This window comes from Ammospiza caudacuta, chromosome 2, assembly GCF_027887145.1.
Source record: "Ammospiza caudacuta isolate bAmmCau1 chromosome 2, bAmmCau1.pri, whole genome shotgun sequence".
In the NCBI taxonomy this organism is placed as follows: domain Eukaryota; kingdom Metazoa; phylum Chordata; class Aves; order Passeriformes; family Passerellidae; genus Ammospiza; species Ammospiza caudacuta.
In genome coordinates this window covers 105,352,082-105,368,674 of record NC_080594.1, presented here as the reverse complement: position 1 = coordinate 105,368,674, position 16,593 = coordinate 105,352,082, and the positions used below count along the sequence as shown (strand labels likewise).

The window sequence follows — 16,593 nt, the reverse complement described above, 5'->3', positions numbered from 1 at the left end:
TTGTTCTAGTTTGCAGATGTGGAAGGTAGGTGTTAGGCTCATGAAATCCCATTTAAAGATTTCCCAACTGTGTGCCGATCTGATGACAGGATCACCTTTCCTGGAAGGGAGGGTGGAGTGTCAGCACTACACCCTTAGGGAAGAAGTGGAAATGCAGCTGTCCCTCATCCACTCATCCAGTCTGCATCCCAGTCTGTTGGCTACCAAACCTTGGGCTGTATTATCATGTTTACTGAGTGGATCATAAAAGCAGAAGATGAAAAAGCAAATTATTTGCCCCAATGCCATTTTTCCCCCTAGAACTGTAAGGACAGAATATTAAAGAAACCTAGAAGCTCTTGAAGGAAATGTGATGGGAAAAAATACCTAACTCTGGAGTGCCTTTTTGATGAGTCATGTGCCACTTTTCTTTGTACATATTAACATAATGCATGTTTGACCTTCCCTTTCTTTGCTCTCATTCCCTCCTCCTCTTGTGATACCAAACAAAGTGATTTTTTGGAAATCAGCCTTCCAGAGAAGTGGTAAATTGATTCACCTCAGTATCTGATGTACTGCTTTTCACAAACAGATAAAAGCTTTATTTATAACCTAATTTCTTACAAGCAGTGAAACATCAAAGCTGAGTTAAAAATACTGAGTCTAAATTTTCTATTAAGGATACTAAAATGAACTGGCCCAAGTGACTGAGCCTGATGTGAACAAGTTCTGGCATTTGTTTCTGTCTAGTGGCCAGTGGTAATTTGTCCTTTCTTCCATGGTGCCACCACAGGGGATCAGAGCAGATACAAGGTGTCATGAAGGACACCAAAACATAAAACTAAGATTGCACTTAAGTTTTATCCTATGAACTTATATCTGATGTGCCTCAAAATCTACCTTACATAGAAAGTCAAGATAGGCTAACGTTTCCAGTGCAGCTAACTAACAACTGTAAACTTGTGGAGGATTTTTGTGTTATTGTTATTAATGCCTTGTGTGACAGAATGGTTCATTTGGCAGAACATTTATTCGGCTGAAAGACTTGTCAAATGTTAAAAGAACCCAATCTCTTCATGGAAAATATGGATTTAATTTGAATAGGAGAATTGAATGTCATATTTTCAGCGCCTGTTTCTGCAAATAATTGGGTTTTAGAACAGCATCCTTTTGAAATTTTGCTGTTTAAGCTACCCAGTTTTGTTCATGAGCAAGTCTTGTAAAATGCATTAGTGCTGGGCATCTTCATTTCTCTGAATGCAAACAGTGCAGTGGCTGCTGCACAGTCCTGGTAACTGCTGTAAAAACAGGTTAACTGGTGCCTGTAAAAATGTCTAGCAGAGGATCTGTATAGACTTAGAAATTGCAATGTGGAACTGACATTTTAAGTCTTAAATGCTTGTAACTACATAACCCAGAAAGTGATACTAGATATCTATATAGATATTTGGAACTAAAAGATTGGCTTTGGCCTCTCTGGTGGGAATTCTTCATGCAAATCAATTCTGCTGACTGACTCAGTTGAATTTTTGGTGAAAAAACTTTCAGCACTGTAAGTGTGCTGTAATTTGTTATTTAGAAAATCTGACATTTATAAATTTCCTTGTATTTTTATTTTTATGTGTAAGTCAAAACTGATTCTAGGAGCAATATACAGTCATGGTTGTCTCATGTCATTCTGTGGTGACAGCCAAGTACTGTGGCTTCAGGAGACCAAATTACATAGCCACCAAGGTGTCCCTTGGGATTCTTCTATTTGCTGTTATCTGTTTGTGAGAGGTGAACATAGTCAAGACTACCTGCACTTTGAACAAAGAGGCCAGGGTACTAATACAAACTGTTTTCATCTCTGGCATGCTTTTCAATTAGTATAAGTAAAATTTTAGTCACTCTCCTCAAGGCCCTACACATATAAGTCCGGGAATGTATGTTTCTCTGCCAGGAATGCTGTTGTGCCACTATGGATTGGCAGGGCTGTTGCTGCTCCTTAGTGTTCAGCGCCTGTTTGGTGTCTGGAGCTGCCCCTGCATTCTCTCCCATGTTTCCTGAGGCAGAGGCCAGCTGGCACAGCCTTCACTCTGCCCCTCCTCACCTGTCGCACAGGCTGGGCAGGGGGAGACTGGAGTTCACTAAATTTCAAACCCTTTCTCCTCCACAGAAAGCCCAGTAGTTGCTTGCCCAGTCTCAGGCTTGCTCAAAGGATGCTTTCTGCAAAGATTTAAAGGAGATAATGAAGTGTTAGGTGAAACAGCATTAGTCAGCAGCAGCACTGTTCCCCTGAGACAGGCGGACAGGAAACTGCTGCCAGTACTGTCGTTCTTGCACCAAATTGTTATCAGCAGCCAGGTTCCAGCTGCTTCTCACTTCTCCACCCTGGAAAAACTGAACTGCTTCTCACAGACTGGCTTGCCCAAAGACAGGTGAATCAGAAATGGTGTTGCTTTTCCAAAAAATTTAAGAAAGGGTATACTGCTCATAAGTTAGATTGAAGGTAGATTGAAGAAAAGGACCTTTTTTAATCATCACACGTGGAGATATAACACTGTACACCTTTCATGCTTTAAGGGCTGTGTCCTGTGCCTGAGCTACTGAACAAATGATACACTTTGAGTCACAGTGCTTTTGCTGTAAGCACCAGAACCATCTGTCCCATCTTGATCACTGTGTTACAGAGCCTCCTTCTGCCTTTCTTTCCCTTTCACTGAATTCATTTTTCAATGAATTCTGCTTTGCTTGGTGAAACAGTTTCAGCAGGACATGTGGAGACCATTCCATCCTAAAAGATCCAGTAGCCTGAGAATTAAAAGCTGTCATGCTAAGGAATGCTGTAAGCACAAGGGTATTTTTTCAGACAGGGCCAGGTACTGATCTCTCTCAGAGCTACATCAGCTTGCACACCTAACCTTAAGTACTGCTAGTAGGTTTGGTCTCCTGCCAGTCTGGAGCTGCTGAAGTTACGCTGCTTCCCACTGTCAGATGAAGTCACTGGGAAATGAAGGTTGCCACAATTTTTGCAGCTGTGGTGAGAGCTGCTAAACCAGTGGAACATACCTGTGGAACACAGATGGGATTCCCAGGTCATGGCTTAGCTTGCTATTTGTGTCAGAACAGTACAAAGTGATATGGAGACAGTAAAGGACTTGCTGCTTTTGTTTCTAATGATGCATGTTAGTAACAGAATCGGTGCTTATCTCATTTAATCAAGTTGCCTTTTCCCTCAAAAAGAAACCAAACATTCCCTGTGGGGGCCTATTCTATCTACCTTGCAACAAAAGCAAGGAGTAACACTCTCTTTTTAATTACTGTTTGAATCTTTAGGAGTGTTTCCTAATAGGGAAAAGGTAGCTAAGTATTATTACAATGTGTAATCCTTTGTTTTGGAACAGGATATGTTAGTTATATTGATTTGGTGATCCTAAACTAACAGTGTTGCAAATAAAATCCATAAAGCAAATAAATGGAAGTTTCATATATATAAGGATTTTCATGCTCTTATCAATAGTAAACAACCTAAGGGCAATAAATTTTCTGTTAGCTTGTAACTAACACATCTTGAGTTACTTTACTTTCATTTTTACATGCCAACTTTAGCGATATTTTGGATTGAACTCTAATCCTTCTCTATTCACTTTTTTTTTTTCTTGTTCTTAACAAAGGAGGAGGGTTAACAAATAAATTTATATATGTCTTTCCTCCTTCCTCCTTTCTGTATGCTAAGGTGATTCTGATTAAAGACTTGGTTAAAGAACTTAAAGCTGGACCTTGATAAGTCCATACTCAAGCCTTGACAAGTCTCATACTCATGGATAATTTCTGGCAGCTGTAGGCATATCACTGTTGTGCTGTGAGAGAAGTCATGGTTAGACTGGTGTCCATAAAAAAGTGCCTCTCAGATGATGCATGCCATCATCAGTTGTTGCATTTGCCAGCTCCATATTCATGGCTTGTGTTTAGCTTGTTTTACTCCCTGTGCTGCTAGATGTGCTATTAAAAAAAGCATTTGGCATTTTTACAGTTCACTGTCATTTTACTAACTTGCAAAACCAAATTGTTAATGAACAATTTTTGTACCTAGCTCAGGGTACTACTTACATTCTCAAAAATTCACAAGGTGGTTGAAGGGATATGGAAGATGCAAAAGACACCTTGTATACAGCAGGACTGTCTCCACAAGAGTTTGTGAGAAATCTTAAAGTTAGATTCCTTGTACAGATTTTATTTTTTAAATGGATAGAAGAAGCAGTGTGGTGGTGTTTGCTCTGAGGCTGCATATTCAGGTGGGCTGCTTTTGAGAATTTAATTTCCTTCAGAGCTTTTTTTGGAGATAAGGGCTTTTGCACTGATTAAGACAGGACTCATAACAGGTACTTTTGGAGATAGAATTTACTGACTTTTGGAGATAGAATTTACTTGCAGTGGTAGGAAAATCAGATTGCCCACCTGTGGAAGGATACTTCCTTCTCTAACCAGAAGTTCAGTCAATTATCTTTATTCACACCATTCTACCTGAAAAAGTTATTTGCTATTTGAACAATACTGAATAGTTTTATCTGACCACTGGTTCAGTTCTGCATATTAAACTTGGTATTGTCTTGGTGTTGTGTTAGGGGTCTTCCCCAAGCCTACAGTAGGTGCTAAGAAAATAATTTTATAGAATCTCTAATTTGCAATTACTTTACAATGTTAAAGTAACAGCACTTGTACATAAGAGCTCTAGAACACTTACCTTACAGGAATATGTGAATATGTTTTTTATCTGGACTTACTATATAGTGAGAAGTCCTAATTTTCTGAAAAAGTACTATAAAATTAGGGTTATATCTAGATTTTCATGAGCTATCAAGTTTACACAGTTCTAGCTGTGAAAAAGAGCAATTTTACTTCTCTGTAGGTAGAATCCTAGTTGTCTCAAAAGAGATGTTTGATGTAACTTTGTTTTATCTTTACTGAAGGAGTTTAAATTCAGTAGATTGATGTGTATAAAGGTGTGAATATTTACTTACACTTTAACCTAATCAGTATGTATTAATTTACTAAGAATTTTGCTTCTCTGTCTCTTTCTTCTGCATAGGAAAATTTCTACTCAGGATGTAAATTAACTAAAACTAAGTTTCATAGAAAACTCCTAAAAAACTGTAGTGCAATTAATTCAATTTCCATGTATTCATCCTGCCATGTTTTTTAGAGTTGCTGCTTTTAGCTTCATGCTTGTATGACATTCAACAAAAATGAACTGACTTTTTTCATCTTGTCAAGCTCTCACGTTGTCTCTGACTTCAGGTCATTGGTCCCAGTATCCCAGCACTGGGGTAGCCAGACAGCAACCTGCTTACCTGGCTGCAGCTGTCTGCTTTGTGCATCTCACACCTTGCTCAGGAATAGGGACTGGTTAATTTTCTGTCTCATTTATGATTTCTGTCATTTGCTTCTCCTGTTCTTATGAACAGGCTGCCTCTTCTGAGTTGTCTTCCTACATCACCTCCAGAGGATCTTCTTCCTCCTTCCCTAACAGGATCATCCTCCACTTCCATAGCTCCCCCTTGACTGTTATGGTTAGGGCTGTATCTCTGATTCTGCTGCAGCATCCATTTGTTTTTCCTTACATCCAGAGATCCTATTGCCCCTTCCAGAGTGTGGGACACAGGCCTGGTATGTGTATGCCAGGACCCAACACGGTGCCAAAAGTCCCTGTCTTTGGTGTAAGCAAGACATCCCTCCTGCAAGTGGTCTGCCTTCTCACCAGGATTCCTTGGCTGTTTGGGTGCAACAGCCAAATGCCATCAGAGGTGAATACTGCTGTAGCACCTGCCCAAATTGTCCTGCATACCTTGCTGCCTAGGAATTTGTTCTCTTGGGGCACTTTCTCCAAGTGATTTGTTACTGGAGGTCCCACAGAGATTTCAGCTTGCATGACTAGATTCAGAGTTTGAGGATGGTTGTGTTGACTGCAGGTGCAAGTGCACCAGCACTGACCACTGATGGAAGAAGGAAGGTGTCAGTATCTGAGGGCATTAGCAGTGGTGGAGGTAATCTACAGCAACATGGACAGCAGGGATGACTCCAAGGATCTGGGGAGTGCCAGTTGCACGTGGGCTGTGTGGCACAGTTTAGTGCTCACCAGTGTGATGGGCAGTGATGGACTGGCCAGATATCAAGGCATTACCTGTGGAGAAACTGTCCACCTACTCCTGCAATTTGGAGAGAATCTCTCCCTTCTTCTGCTACCCTTGGGCTTGAATCCTGACTGTGCTTAGTGTCCCACCAGGTTCAGTGACTTGAGAGGAGCTTTTCTTCCTCCTTGCCCAGACAGGGTCTCACCTATTAAAGGTGCTGAAATAGGTAACAGTGCTTTAAGTATAGGTGATGCTGTGTTAGCACTTCTTTTTCAAGGCCCACAATGGTGTTTTGAGCAGTGACAGGCTGCAGGGAACATTTGGAGCTGTCTGCCACTTTTCCTCCACCACAGGAAGCACATAGCACTTGCTTTGGTGGCAGGTTCCCTGCAGTGGTGTGGCTTAATTGATCTGCTGGGCCTCCTCACTTATAGCCCAGCCACCACCTTTATTCCAGGGAGGCTTTAGTCATTTTGCTCACTTGATGACATCATGTTTCACATTCATAAGTGTCATGGCCTCAACTGTCACATCCACCCCCTTGGATCAAACAAGAGTTGATGGATCAAGAACCCATCTGTGTGTTGCATCTCTCCCTGGGTGTCCCTGGGGACATGTTTGGTGGGCCCATTGAGCTGGAAATAGCCCACCTTTTCATCCCAGCCCACATCCACCTGAGCTGCTTCCTTTCTGGCAGCCTGATCTTTCACTGTGTAGACGCTCTTTGGTGGTGCAACTTTGGACATATGAGTATTTATATATGATGTGCATGCACATCATGATGTCACGTTACATTTTTAGCTGATGCTCTTTTAGTCCTCTTCATCTTCACTCAAGCAAATGTGCTCAATAGGCCTCTGAAAACACTGGCAATGGAAGTGGCAAAGCTTATGGCCTAATCTGTGTCTTCCATAAGTATAAAAAGTTGAGCTGAGGAAAAAACTGAACTCAAAAGTGTTCAACTTCCAGCTTTCAAAAAGTCTTGACACATAACTCTCAATGGATGCAAAGTAGTTTTGCAAACCATTTTGAAGTGAGGTGAATACCACATCTAAAATGGTTGTGTTTTAAAAAGTTTGTGTATGCATGTGTACAAATACATACAAAATCTTCTGTTCCTAAAAAATTCTTCTTATTTTGCAGTTGAAACTACTGCTACACTGCCTAGCAGAAGAATGACAGGTATGTTGGGGTTCTGCAGGATTTTGCCCCATTGTTCTTCTGTTTTAGAAAGTGTAGAGTACAATTGCTGCTGCTGATACTTTTTAATTCTTGGAAATCGTTAAGCATATGCAAACATTAGCAAATTAATATTCCATATCATCCTTGTGTCTTCTTAGCTAATTTTGTGTTGCGAATAGCATCAGTAATTTTCCAGAGAAAATGAAAATGAAGTCACTGAGATGATTCTGATTCTCCCTTCATTACAGAAATTGTATTCACATTTATCCTTTGGAAAGAAGCTATTACCAGTTTTCAGTAAGGCAAGCAAAATAGTTTTACTGGAGCAATGAATTCACGAATGTTTAGCATTTCAGAAAATCCTTGTTTACTATTTTTAATTTTAAAAAATCTAGTTTTCTTCAGGGACTTTTGGTATCTCTGATTTAAGTCTTCTGCAGCAGTAGGAAAAGCTTTACAGTAAAATTTGTTTATTGTAAGTAACATATAAGATGACTTTTGGCCTTTGAGAGATGTTGAAACACCTTAAATATATTTTTAAATAGTGCTTCATGTTTACATCCAGCTGTTCTTTAGATTATATTTCTGTGATAACTGTGACCTGTAACTTGACTTGTCTCTGACAGTATCAAAAACCACCCAGCGACTAAAAAGGACAACTTTAAAGTTGCTATGTGAACAAGATATCAAATTTCCTAATTTCTTTTTGATCAAAATACTGACTGTAACAATATAAAAATCTGATAGCTAGTGTTTGCTATATAAATATTTGGCTGGTTCCTGTTCAAATCAGAGAGTCAAACTTGAAATTAATTAGTTGGTTTTTTTTTTAATCACTGCTTTTTGCAGGATAGAAAAGAGAATCCATATGAATGGGATAAATTTTAAGTGGCAAGTCTAATTGTTATTATTAAAAAGTCTGAGAATAGTTCTTCATACCCAGCTAGAGCCGTCTTGCTGTGTATGTTTGATTCCCATTCCCAGAATTAGCAAAACACTCAGGATAAGCCTGTGGCTTTCAGGCTAGTGTGGCACATATCTTGGGTCTTTAACATGATACAGTTGTGGTTTTGCAACATTATACAATTTAAACTGTCCAGTATTTCTCAAAAAAAAAAATTAAAAATGTCCTGCATCGAATTCTGTTTGAGTGCATAAAATTGTGACTTTTTTTTTACCGGAGATTGTTTCATCTGCCTTTTTTGACAACCTGGAAGTGTTGTTCTGAAAGAGCAGGTGTTGCCCTCTTCTGGTGAATGCAGTAAACTTTTGATAATATAAGAAAAGCCTGCTGAGGATGATAATGTATGTGTCTGAAACTTCATAATGGTCTTTTTTTTTTTTAATCTGATCTAAAATTCACAGATTCTGAAGAATCAGCTACAACGACAATTTTTGGTAAGAAAATCAGGACTTTACTGATTTTTCCAATTTTTGTTATATCCTCTTGGGTAAATGAAATCTGCTTTTATTTGAGGTAGCGCAGAAAGGTTGTGATGAAATAGAGTTCCAAAATTAAAATATTTTCATTTTAAATTACTTGTTTCATTCTACATTGTAATGAAGGTAGGATCAAACAGTGAAGAGTTTGCAGAGATGGCAGAGGAGGAACACTGCAGTGAGAGCTCCTTTACATCTCCTCTCACCCTAGCAGGTGGCATTTCATGCAGTGCATTACACTACACACACACCAGAGGCTCTAACAACTTCTGGAACCAGAGGTGATAAGGATCATCTATGAAAGCATTTTAAAAAATTAAGAATGAGACACACAGAAATAACCTGTGTGAAAGCCAGTTCCTTTCTTGCTTAATGTATACTGACATAGAGTTAGTGCTCTGGATAAAAGAAATAATACAGATGCAAACAGAGTGAGTGCTCTGGATAAAAGAAATAATACAGATGCAAACACACATAATCTTGTTATTTTACAGATACAGTCTCTCTTTGGGAATGATTTGTCTTTAACAACTGCATCACATTCAATATTTGTGTGGTATACACTAGGTCGAGTAATACAGGTGAAACCAGCACTTAGTTTTCATTCTGCTCATATTTTGACTACTTGTTAGTTGCCTCAGAAAATTTCTTCTTTTGTTGTGGATCTCCTCTGGTCCATTTAAAAAAATCATTAAGTTGTCATATTGAAGTGATATAAAGTGGTCTTCTAACCACTTTGTATTCCTGTGCTGACACCTAAAATATTCTGACTAAGCACAGCCCTTTAAATTTTTATCTATTGTTGTTATTTGATTTTTTTTTTTTCTCCTTTTGATGCAGCTGAAAAGAGCTTTGCATCATTACTTTATTTATCTATGGTTATTGACAAAACCAGGTTTTTGGAGACACTGTTTGCCAAACCCAGTGAGTCATCTCTGCTTATGAATGTTGTGAGTTAATCAGGAAAAGGTACTTGAGGTTAAGCAGTTATTGCAGTTGGATATGCAGAAATTCATCTGCATCTTCTGAAAGAATGAAACCAGTAAAAGGAACTTATCTGAGGAAAATTTTATTCCCAGCTGGCTGTATTCAGATACCCAGATTATTTGAATGAACATGAACATTGTTTCAATTATTAGTATTGAAATAATGTGAACACTCCTAACAAGCTTTGCAATTGTTCTTAAGATGAAATTTAGATAAATAATATTCAGTTTCTGTTCAAATCTTGCAGACTTGATCTTTTTTCTCCAATATTCATAGAAGTAGAATACTTTCTTAGTACAATTTTTTGCTTCTTTTTTCCCCTAGAATTCTCTATTGTTACTTTTATCATCTATCCTATTAATTCTTCAGACAAGATATTATTAATATTTCTCTTGTTTAGGCTTTGCTGGATTTAGGCTTTTGGGCTTTTCTTGTTTTATTTTTTTAATAGATTTTACTGTTCTGAATTCTTCTATTTCAGATATGTCTTCAGAGGAGACTACACAAAGTACAGGTGAGAATTTGCATGAAGAGAGTAAGGTTTCAAGGCAGGTGTTAGTTGCATTCATGTTTGTTGCTTTTTTGTTGTTATTTTTTTAGTAACTAGGATTTGTTTATTCCAAATTATTTTCTTTCATGTTTTTAAAATTTGTATTTATCTGCAATTTCTATTTTAAGTCTGCATGATTACAGCTGAGGTGCATTTAACTGAGTTGTAAACCTTTCTTTTTCATTCAAAATATTGTATTGCTTACCAAAACCCAAACAGGGCAGATCATTCCTTGAAGACACTTACATATGTACTTGCAAGGAGTTGTCAAATAGGATCAGAACAGACTAGATCAGAAGAACTCATTACCCCTTCCTTTCCTGATTTTCCCATTTGAAACGAGGAGTAGTTTCATTCCATATCAGTATGAGTTCCTCCATGCCTTTATAGCACCTGGGCATCCTGCTGTTCTTCATTGTTCATTGAAAAACACATTTTTAGAACAGGATTCCTCCTATGCTGAAGTGCCCATGTAGAATAGGATAAATAGGAATCACTTTAAAAGCACGACTTTCTCCTCTGACCAACTGGGTGCCAGGAGTCACAGGCTCAGATGGGGATACAAACACTTAATTGGATGGGTCTTACTCCACTTGCTGCTTTTGCATTTCCCTCACTGAAAGTAACTTCATTTTCTTAAAAAATGTCAGGTGTTTACACCTTTCCTGGAAAGACAGAGTCTGAAATAGAAATAAGAATTTGTTTTTGTGATATGTGTATTTGTATTGCATGGGTTTTTTCAAAATTAAAATGTGAAAAATCTTGACTTTTTTTTTTTTTTTTTGGTAACAGAAGCCCTTACAACAACAGATTATTACTACTCCACCATCACACCAGGTAGGGTTCATCTGTCACCACTGATCCACTGATAACATTTTTGTGCATCTCGATCTCAAATTTTAAGTGTGTGTGAATTCAGGAAGTTTGCTCCCAAATGTTTTTAGTATGCTTTTTACTTGGTATTGTGGTTTGTCATGTTAACAGTCTGCCTTAGCTCACATTAATGTCTGGTTGAAGGCAGTGTTTGTCTAAAGGGCTGCATGTAGAAGAGTTTGGTTATTTTGTAAGTCAGAGCAGTAGTTTACCACAAAAATGTAAGAACCACAATCTCAGGGACCATGCTTGCTTAAAAAAAATCTTCATACCTTTAGGAGATTGAAGCAATCTGAATACAGTCATTGTATTTGACCTCAGGGCAGGCCCAGTAGGACTAGGAATAGACTGAATTGTATGTTTTAATTATCCACATAGAAGCTCAGTAGCCCCATTACAGTGGATTTGCCCTGAGTAAGTGCAAGGGGAAGAAGAACTGCCTTGGAGCCTTAATGGCAAGGATAGTTTGACTGTGTGAACACGACCTGCAGAAACATTGCAGCTGTGTTATCTGATGCTTTCAGGGGACTGGAAGCCCTAGTGATCTTTGATCAGTATTTTATCCTCCACACTGCTAATCTATTTTTTTGCATTTTGGTGGCATGCAGAGATCTTAAGACTGGGGGTCACACAAATGGGTACTTTGCATGGAAAAAGGAGCTGATGTCAATAATTTGTGGCATTTTCAGATTTTGTGTTGGGTTTTTATAAGGTGTTATCTATGTAGTAAATAATTTTGACAATTTTTTATATTGACATTTGATTATTGTTTATCAGTTATTTATGAGCACTTTACTTTTTAAGGATTGTTTAAAAAAGGCAGTATACAAGTTTTGTAACTATTTCACTGCCAACAAAAGGCAAGGCAAATTTAGGATCATAGAATTGTTAAGGTTGGAAAATACCTCTAAGATAATCAAGTCCAACCATTAAATTTATTTGATTCTAAACTGCTATCTGAATTTTTTTCCCCTAACAATTTGAATATTGCCACCAGCTTACAGTCTGTAACCTCTGGTGGCTGATTTATTGATAGTGATAAAATTAATAAAGCAGCAAACTTTTATAGTCACATGTTTGCACCACAGGGAAGGTGAAAAAAATTCCCTTCTCATTTGGTACTAACTAATGATAACAGCAGAAAAAATAGAATTTTGTTTTTTCTGTTAATGGAGGCCAATCCATCTGCTTAAGTGAGGGAAGTTCTTTTAATGAACAAGTGTAGGAGTTTTGTCTTGGATGCAAATATCTTTCCAGTGCTTTATTTTGAAATTACAACAGAGTGGTCTGTTTACAGTACCCTAATTTAGGAACAGTGTTATTTCTCAGCAGTGTAGGTTGTATTAAAAATATGGAAAATATGGAGCACCCAAAAGCTTGCTGTAACTACATGAAGGCATGTTCTGCTAGATAAGAGTGTACATGGTTGCTGTCATCATAGCTTGAATTCCATCAGGTAGAACAGTTTTAGCTTTGTGCTATCATATGGAGCCATTGTAGGGGCCTCAGAAGAAGATAATAGGCTGCCTAGTGATTGAATTATGTGATAATTAAAGAGCCTATTAATTTTATGCTGGTTTTCATTTCTATTTAAATTTTTTTTTAAAAATTGTGACCCCTTGCATATAAGTCTTCTGTCAAAACTGTTGCAGAAAATTATTCACCATTAATTAATCAAAGGCAGCATATTTCTGAATACTAAGACTTGGAAAATGTCATGGTAAGTGCTTAGAGAGTTGAAGCCTAGAAAATATGTCAAGTACTTCCAGAAGATAAATTTCAAACACTGGAATGATTGTAAATACTTATATTGAATTATGTTGTGTGATTATATTTAGGTTGAAGTTTTTTAATCAGTAGTTGTTTGGTTTTTTCCCCCAACAAATCTATAGCAGGAGAAACCATTGTATGCAACATAACACGTGCCTGTAACTATTCAGGTTAGTGGTTTTCTTTTCCCTTTTTTTACATAAAATATTATCCAGCTATTTTATACACTGAGTAATGAAGCAGTGTTTACTTGCCATGTAAAAGCTAGTTCTGTAATAAATTTCCTTGTAAATTTAAAGAGATTTTATATTAATTCAAAAAATATTAAAGGTGGGGAGGTTAAGAAGTGTTTAGACTCTTGTACTCTTGATTTTTGGTTTCTCATCAATAGCACACCATTGCACATAAGAATTGTGAAAAAAACCCCAAGAAACAAGTAAGCTAAGGAGTTCTATTTATAGTAATACGAAGTGCAGTTTTTCTGTTTTGGGAAAAGATTACCTGGAAGGAATATATGGAAAATAATGAAGCTGTTGGACTAGTTCATTTGTTGAAATAGGTGAAAAGATGGAAGAAAAATTGCAAAAGTAGATAAGCTAGTGCAAGTGTTCTTATTTCCCTTGTATCAAAACACAAGACAGTAAATTTTGCAATTCTCAAAAAAATTTTACATTGTGTGTTTTAACATCGATTTTCCCTAACTTTTTTACTTTTGGTTTTAGTTTTCTATGTGGGCAAGGTGAAACTTCGGGCAAGTGAAGAAAGTAATGCATCACTAAATGTAGAAATAGTAAGTATTCTTTCTTCTAAAACTTTATGGTAAGGAAGGTTGAAGTGAATTTCTTTGTCTACACTTTAAATAAGTAGATTCTTGCTGTGTTTGCAGTACAAGATACTATTTGCAGTGAATGGAACAGCTCTGTTTTAAATAGCTGCTTTGCGGCTGAATTTTAAAAATCCAGCTAAGTAACCTTCCTACAGTAAGGACCTATATTCTCTACATAGCCACTGAGAGGAGGGGGAAGCCCTGGGTAATCTCAAGAATTTACATTTAGACACACAAGATCTTCCTCTGGAGATGACTTTAGGCACTTGCATTTGGAAGATGAGCATCACTACATGGCAACTATTTGGGTACAATTAAAGTTGGATTGTATCCTTGAATAATTCATACTGAGATTTTCATATGGCTGTGGCTTTTTGTGTACTTTTTCAATTATGCTTTTGCATGATCATTCTGGTTTTTGGCTTGTGGTTACTGAGTTATTAATTTTGCAGTAGGCTTATGTGACATGAGTGTGTCCATTTATACAACACAAGAGAGGTTGTGTCATGCATGGCAAGGACCATATAGATGACCCAGTAAAGGTAATAATATGAGGATGAGAATTTTTAGTTGTTACAGATGGAAACTGAGGGGAGGAAAAACGAAGGACCTTGTATCTTTATCCTACACATCCCTGTCGGCCCTCAGCCTGAGATTTCACATGCCAGTCCCTGAAAGCATGAGAACAGTCAGCAGTGTTAGCACAGAGAAGAGCTGCTGCACATGGGGTATCAGGTTTGGGCAGGGATATGCCCCTGGCCAAAGCCACCTCCACATTCTGTTGTGTTTCAGTGGTGATAATGCCTACTGAAACTGTCCTGGCATGGTAACATTACACCTGCAGCTTCTGGTAAAACTGGTTTCCATCTCTTGAAACTCTTGCTTTTTAGAAGAATATTTCTTAGGGGAAGTCAATGCCATGTATGTTAGATGATGTTTTTCCTCATGGCCCTTTCTGTTTGCACAAAATGTAAAAATAACCAGTAATGCTTAATCCCTTTAAGAATACAAAGAATACATCTATAGAAAGAAAGGGCTCTTAGGTAAACCTCACTGTATCCCCAGACCCCAATGCTAGGTCATACTTGTTTAGCTCAGTTTTATCATGTCTTTCACTACAGTTCTTGACTTCTCACTGCCAGTATTCTGTCATCTGTTATTTATGTCATTTATGAAGCTTGCCCCGTTGTTGCACTTAGAGTTAGAAAATCCATTCAGTGTCTGGAGTAAGCTGTCTTTGTTGCAAACTAAGCCAAACTCCTCTTTCTCCGGCATAAGACATGAGGAGTTTACTGTCCTTTTGCCCCTATCTTTCACAAAGATTTTGGGGTGTGATCTATACTAGATCAACAATTCCTTCAATAAATTGTGACAACAATGTCGTGGTAAATACTTGTTGCAGTGTATTCATGAGAAAACATGCTTCTTATCTTTGTAATTTCAGCCTATGAAAATGTGTGAAATGAACAATTTTCTTTTAAGGCTAAAAATTACTGGTTGTACTTAGCTGTGGGATCTTTTTTCCTAACAGATTAATAACATAACCACCCACAATCAAGTAAAAAAATTCATTGAAATTCCAGCACATACCCCACAAGAACTGAGGTGAGTAATTCTGAATAAGAATTGAAATCTTTATTATATTTGAAAAAGATGAAGTGAGACCTTCCATGTGTTGAGTGGACTTAGTGTTATTCCTGCACATTAAAAATTTCAAAATTTCTAAGTGCTTGCTCTTTAACATAAAGTTCATACTGGTTAGAATACTCTTAATTAGTTTATGTACCACTGGAGTTTCTTTTAAAAACTGGTGCACCAAATGTTTGTTATAATTTAAGAATTCAGTTTATCTGGTAGGAAATGATGAAGAGAACTTTCCTAGCGGCACGTTCTTTAATAAATATTCTTGAAGTCATATCTATGGGGTTTTTTTTGTTTCATTTTTTCTTTCCCAGTCTTTTTAAGGAGAGGTTTGAATGAGTGAATATTTCCTAAACTTACCCTGAAAACCAAAAGATGTGGTTGGCCAAGAAATTTTGTTTATAGAAGAAATCTGTATTTCTTACTCATTCTGTTTCTGTGGTTTTGAGTATAAATTTAGAATTGTATTCCAAGTAATGCTTGGCAAAAGGGAGCATTAAGATTTATCTTCTGCTCTTATTCTGTAAATAACCTTTACAATGGGTTGATGTTCAAATGTGATGACAGAGGTTTAAATTTGGTTTGTGTAGTGACTAATAAAAGTCAGCTCTTAAAATGTTTAATGCTGGAGGTTTTACAGTAGTACAACTGGCCTGACTTTAAAAAATCATTGATTAACTGGAAAAATGTTTTTTTCTCTGTAATTGTTTTTTAAATTAAATTGTTGTAATTGTTTTTAGAAACATAACTAAAAATCCTCCCTAACAGTAATATTTTATTTTAAAGCATTTCAGAGTTCAACAAAACCTTGCGAGCAGTAAGTGAGGTAAGATTATTGATTGTTGTTACTCTCTGGAAAACTTTTTTCCAACTTACTTCTGATAAAGCGTCAGTCCTGATTTCTCCTTATAAACCTTTTTTTTTTCTGTTTTCATTTGTCATTACAGTCCTCTGTTATGGAATGCAGTGCAGAAAACCAGAGGTTTGTTTTTAAATTTTTAAAGAAAAAATATTTAAAAGCTCATATATCGTCTTGTGATATGTGAAGTATGCATGGCTCTTTAGCAGAAGAAAACGACAAACTCTCTAGGAAGTTCAGAAGTTCAAGAAACAGGCTGGAGAAATATGTATAGGTTAACAAAGAAATTCTCATTTCTGATTCTTGTCCTGGCATTAGTGATTTTGAAAAAGCCTTTTAGAATTTGCTGATTTCATTTAACCCAAATGTGTTG

General features: G+C 37.2%; 1 protein-coding gene across 2 annotated transcripts in view; it reads left to right on the top strand.

Annotated features, from left to right (window-relative positions):
* The window catches only part of ADGRG2 (adhesion G protein-coupled receptor G2), a 58,784-nt gene that overhangs the window by 22,341 nt on the left and 19,850 nt on the right, over nucleotides 1-16,593 (top strand). For both annotated transcript variants that reach the window (XM_058824890.1, XM_058824889.1), the window contains exons 4-12: nucleotides 7,236-7,274; nucleotides 8,640-8,672; nucleotides 10,183-10,215; nucleotides 11,044-11,088; nucleotides 13,017-13,064; nucleotides 13,617-13,684; nucleotides 15,252-15,325; nucleotides 16,148-16,187; nucleotides 16,309-16,343. In XM_058824890.1, coding sequence (XP_058680873.1) covers nucleotides 7,236-7,274; nucleotides 8,640-8,672; nucleotides 10,183-10,215; nucleotides 11,044-11,088; nucleotides 13,017-13,064; nucleotides 13,617-13,684; nucleotides 15,252-15,325; nucleotides 16,148-16,187; nucleotides 16,309-16,343 — 415 coding nt within the window. The remainder of the gene's footprint in view (nucleotides 1-7,235; nucleotides 7,275-8,639; nucleotides 8,673-10,182; nucleotides 10,216-11,043; nucleotides 11,089-13,016; nucleotides 13,065-13,616; nucleotides 13,685-15,251; nucleotides 15,326-16,147; nucleotides 16,188-16,308; nucleotides 16,344-16,593) is intronic.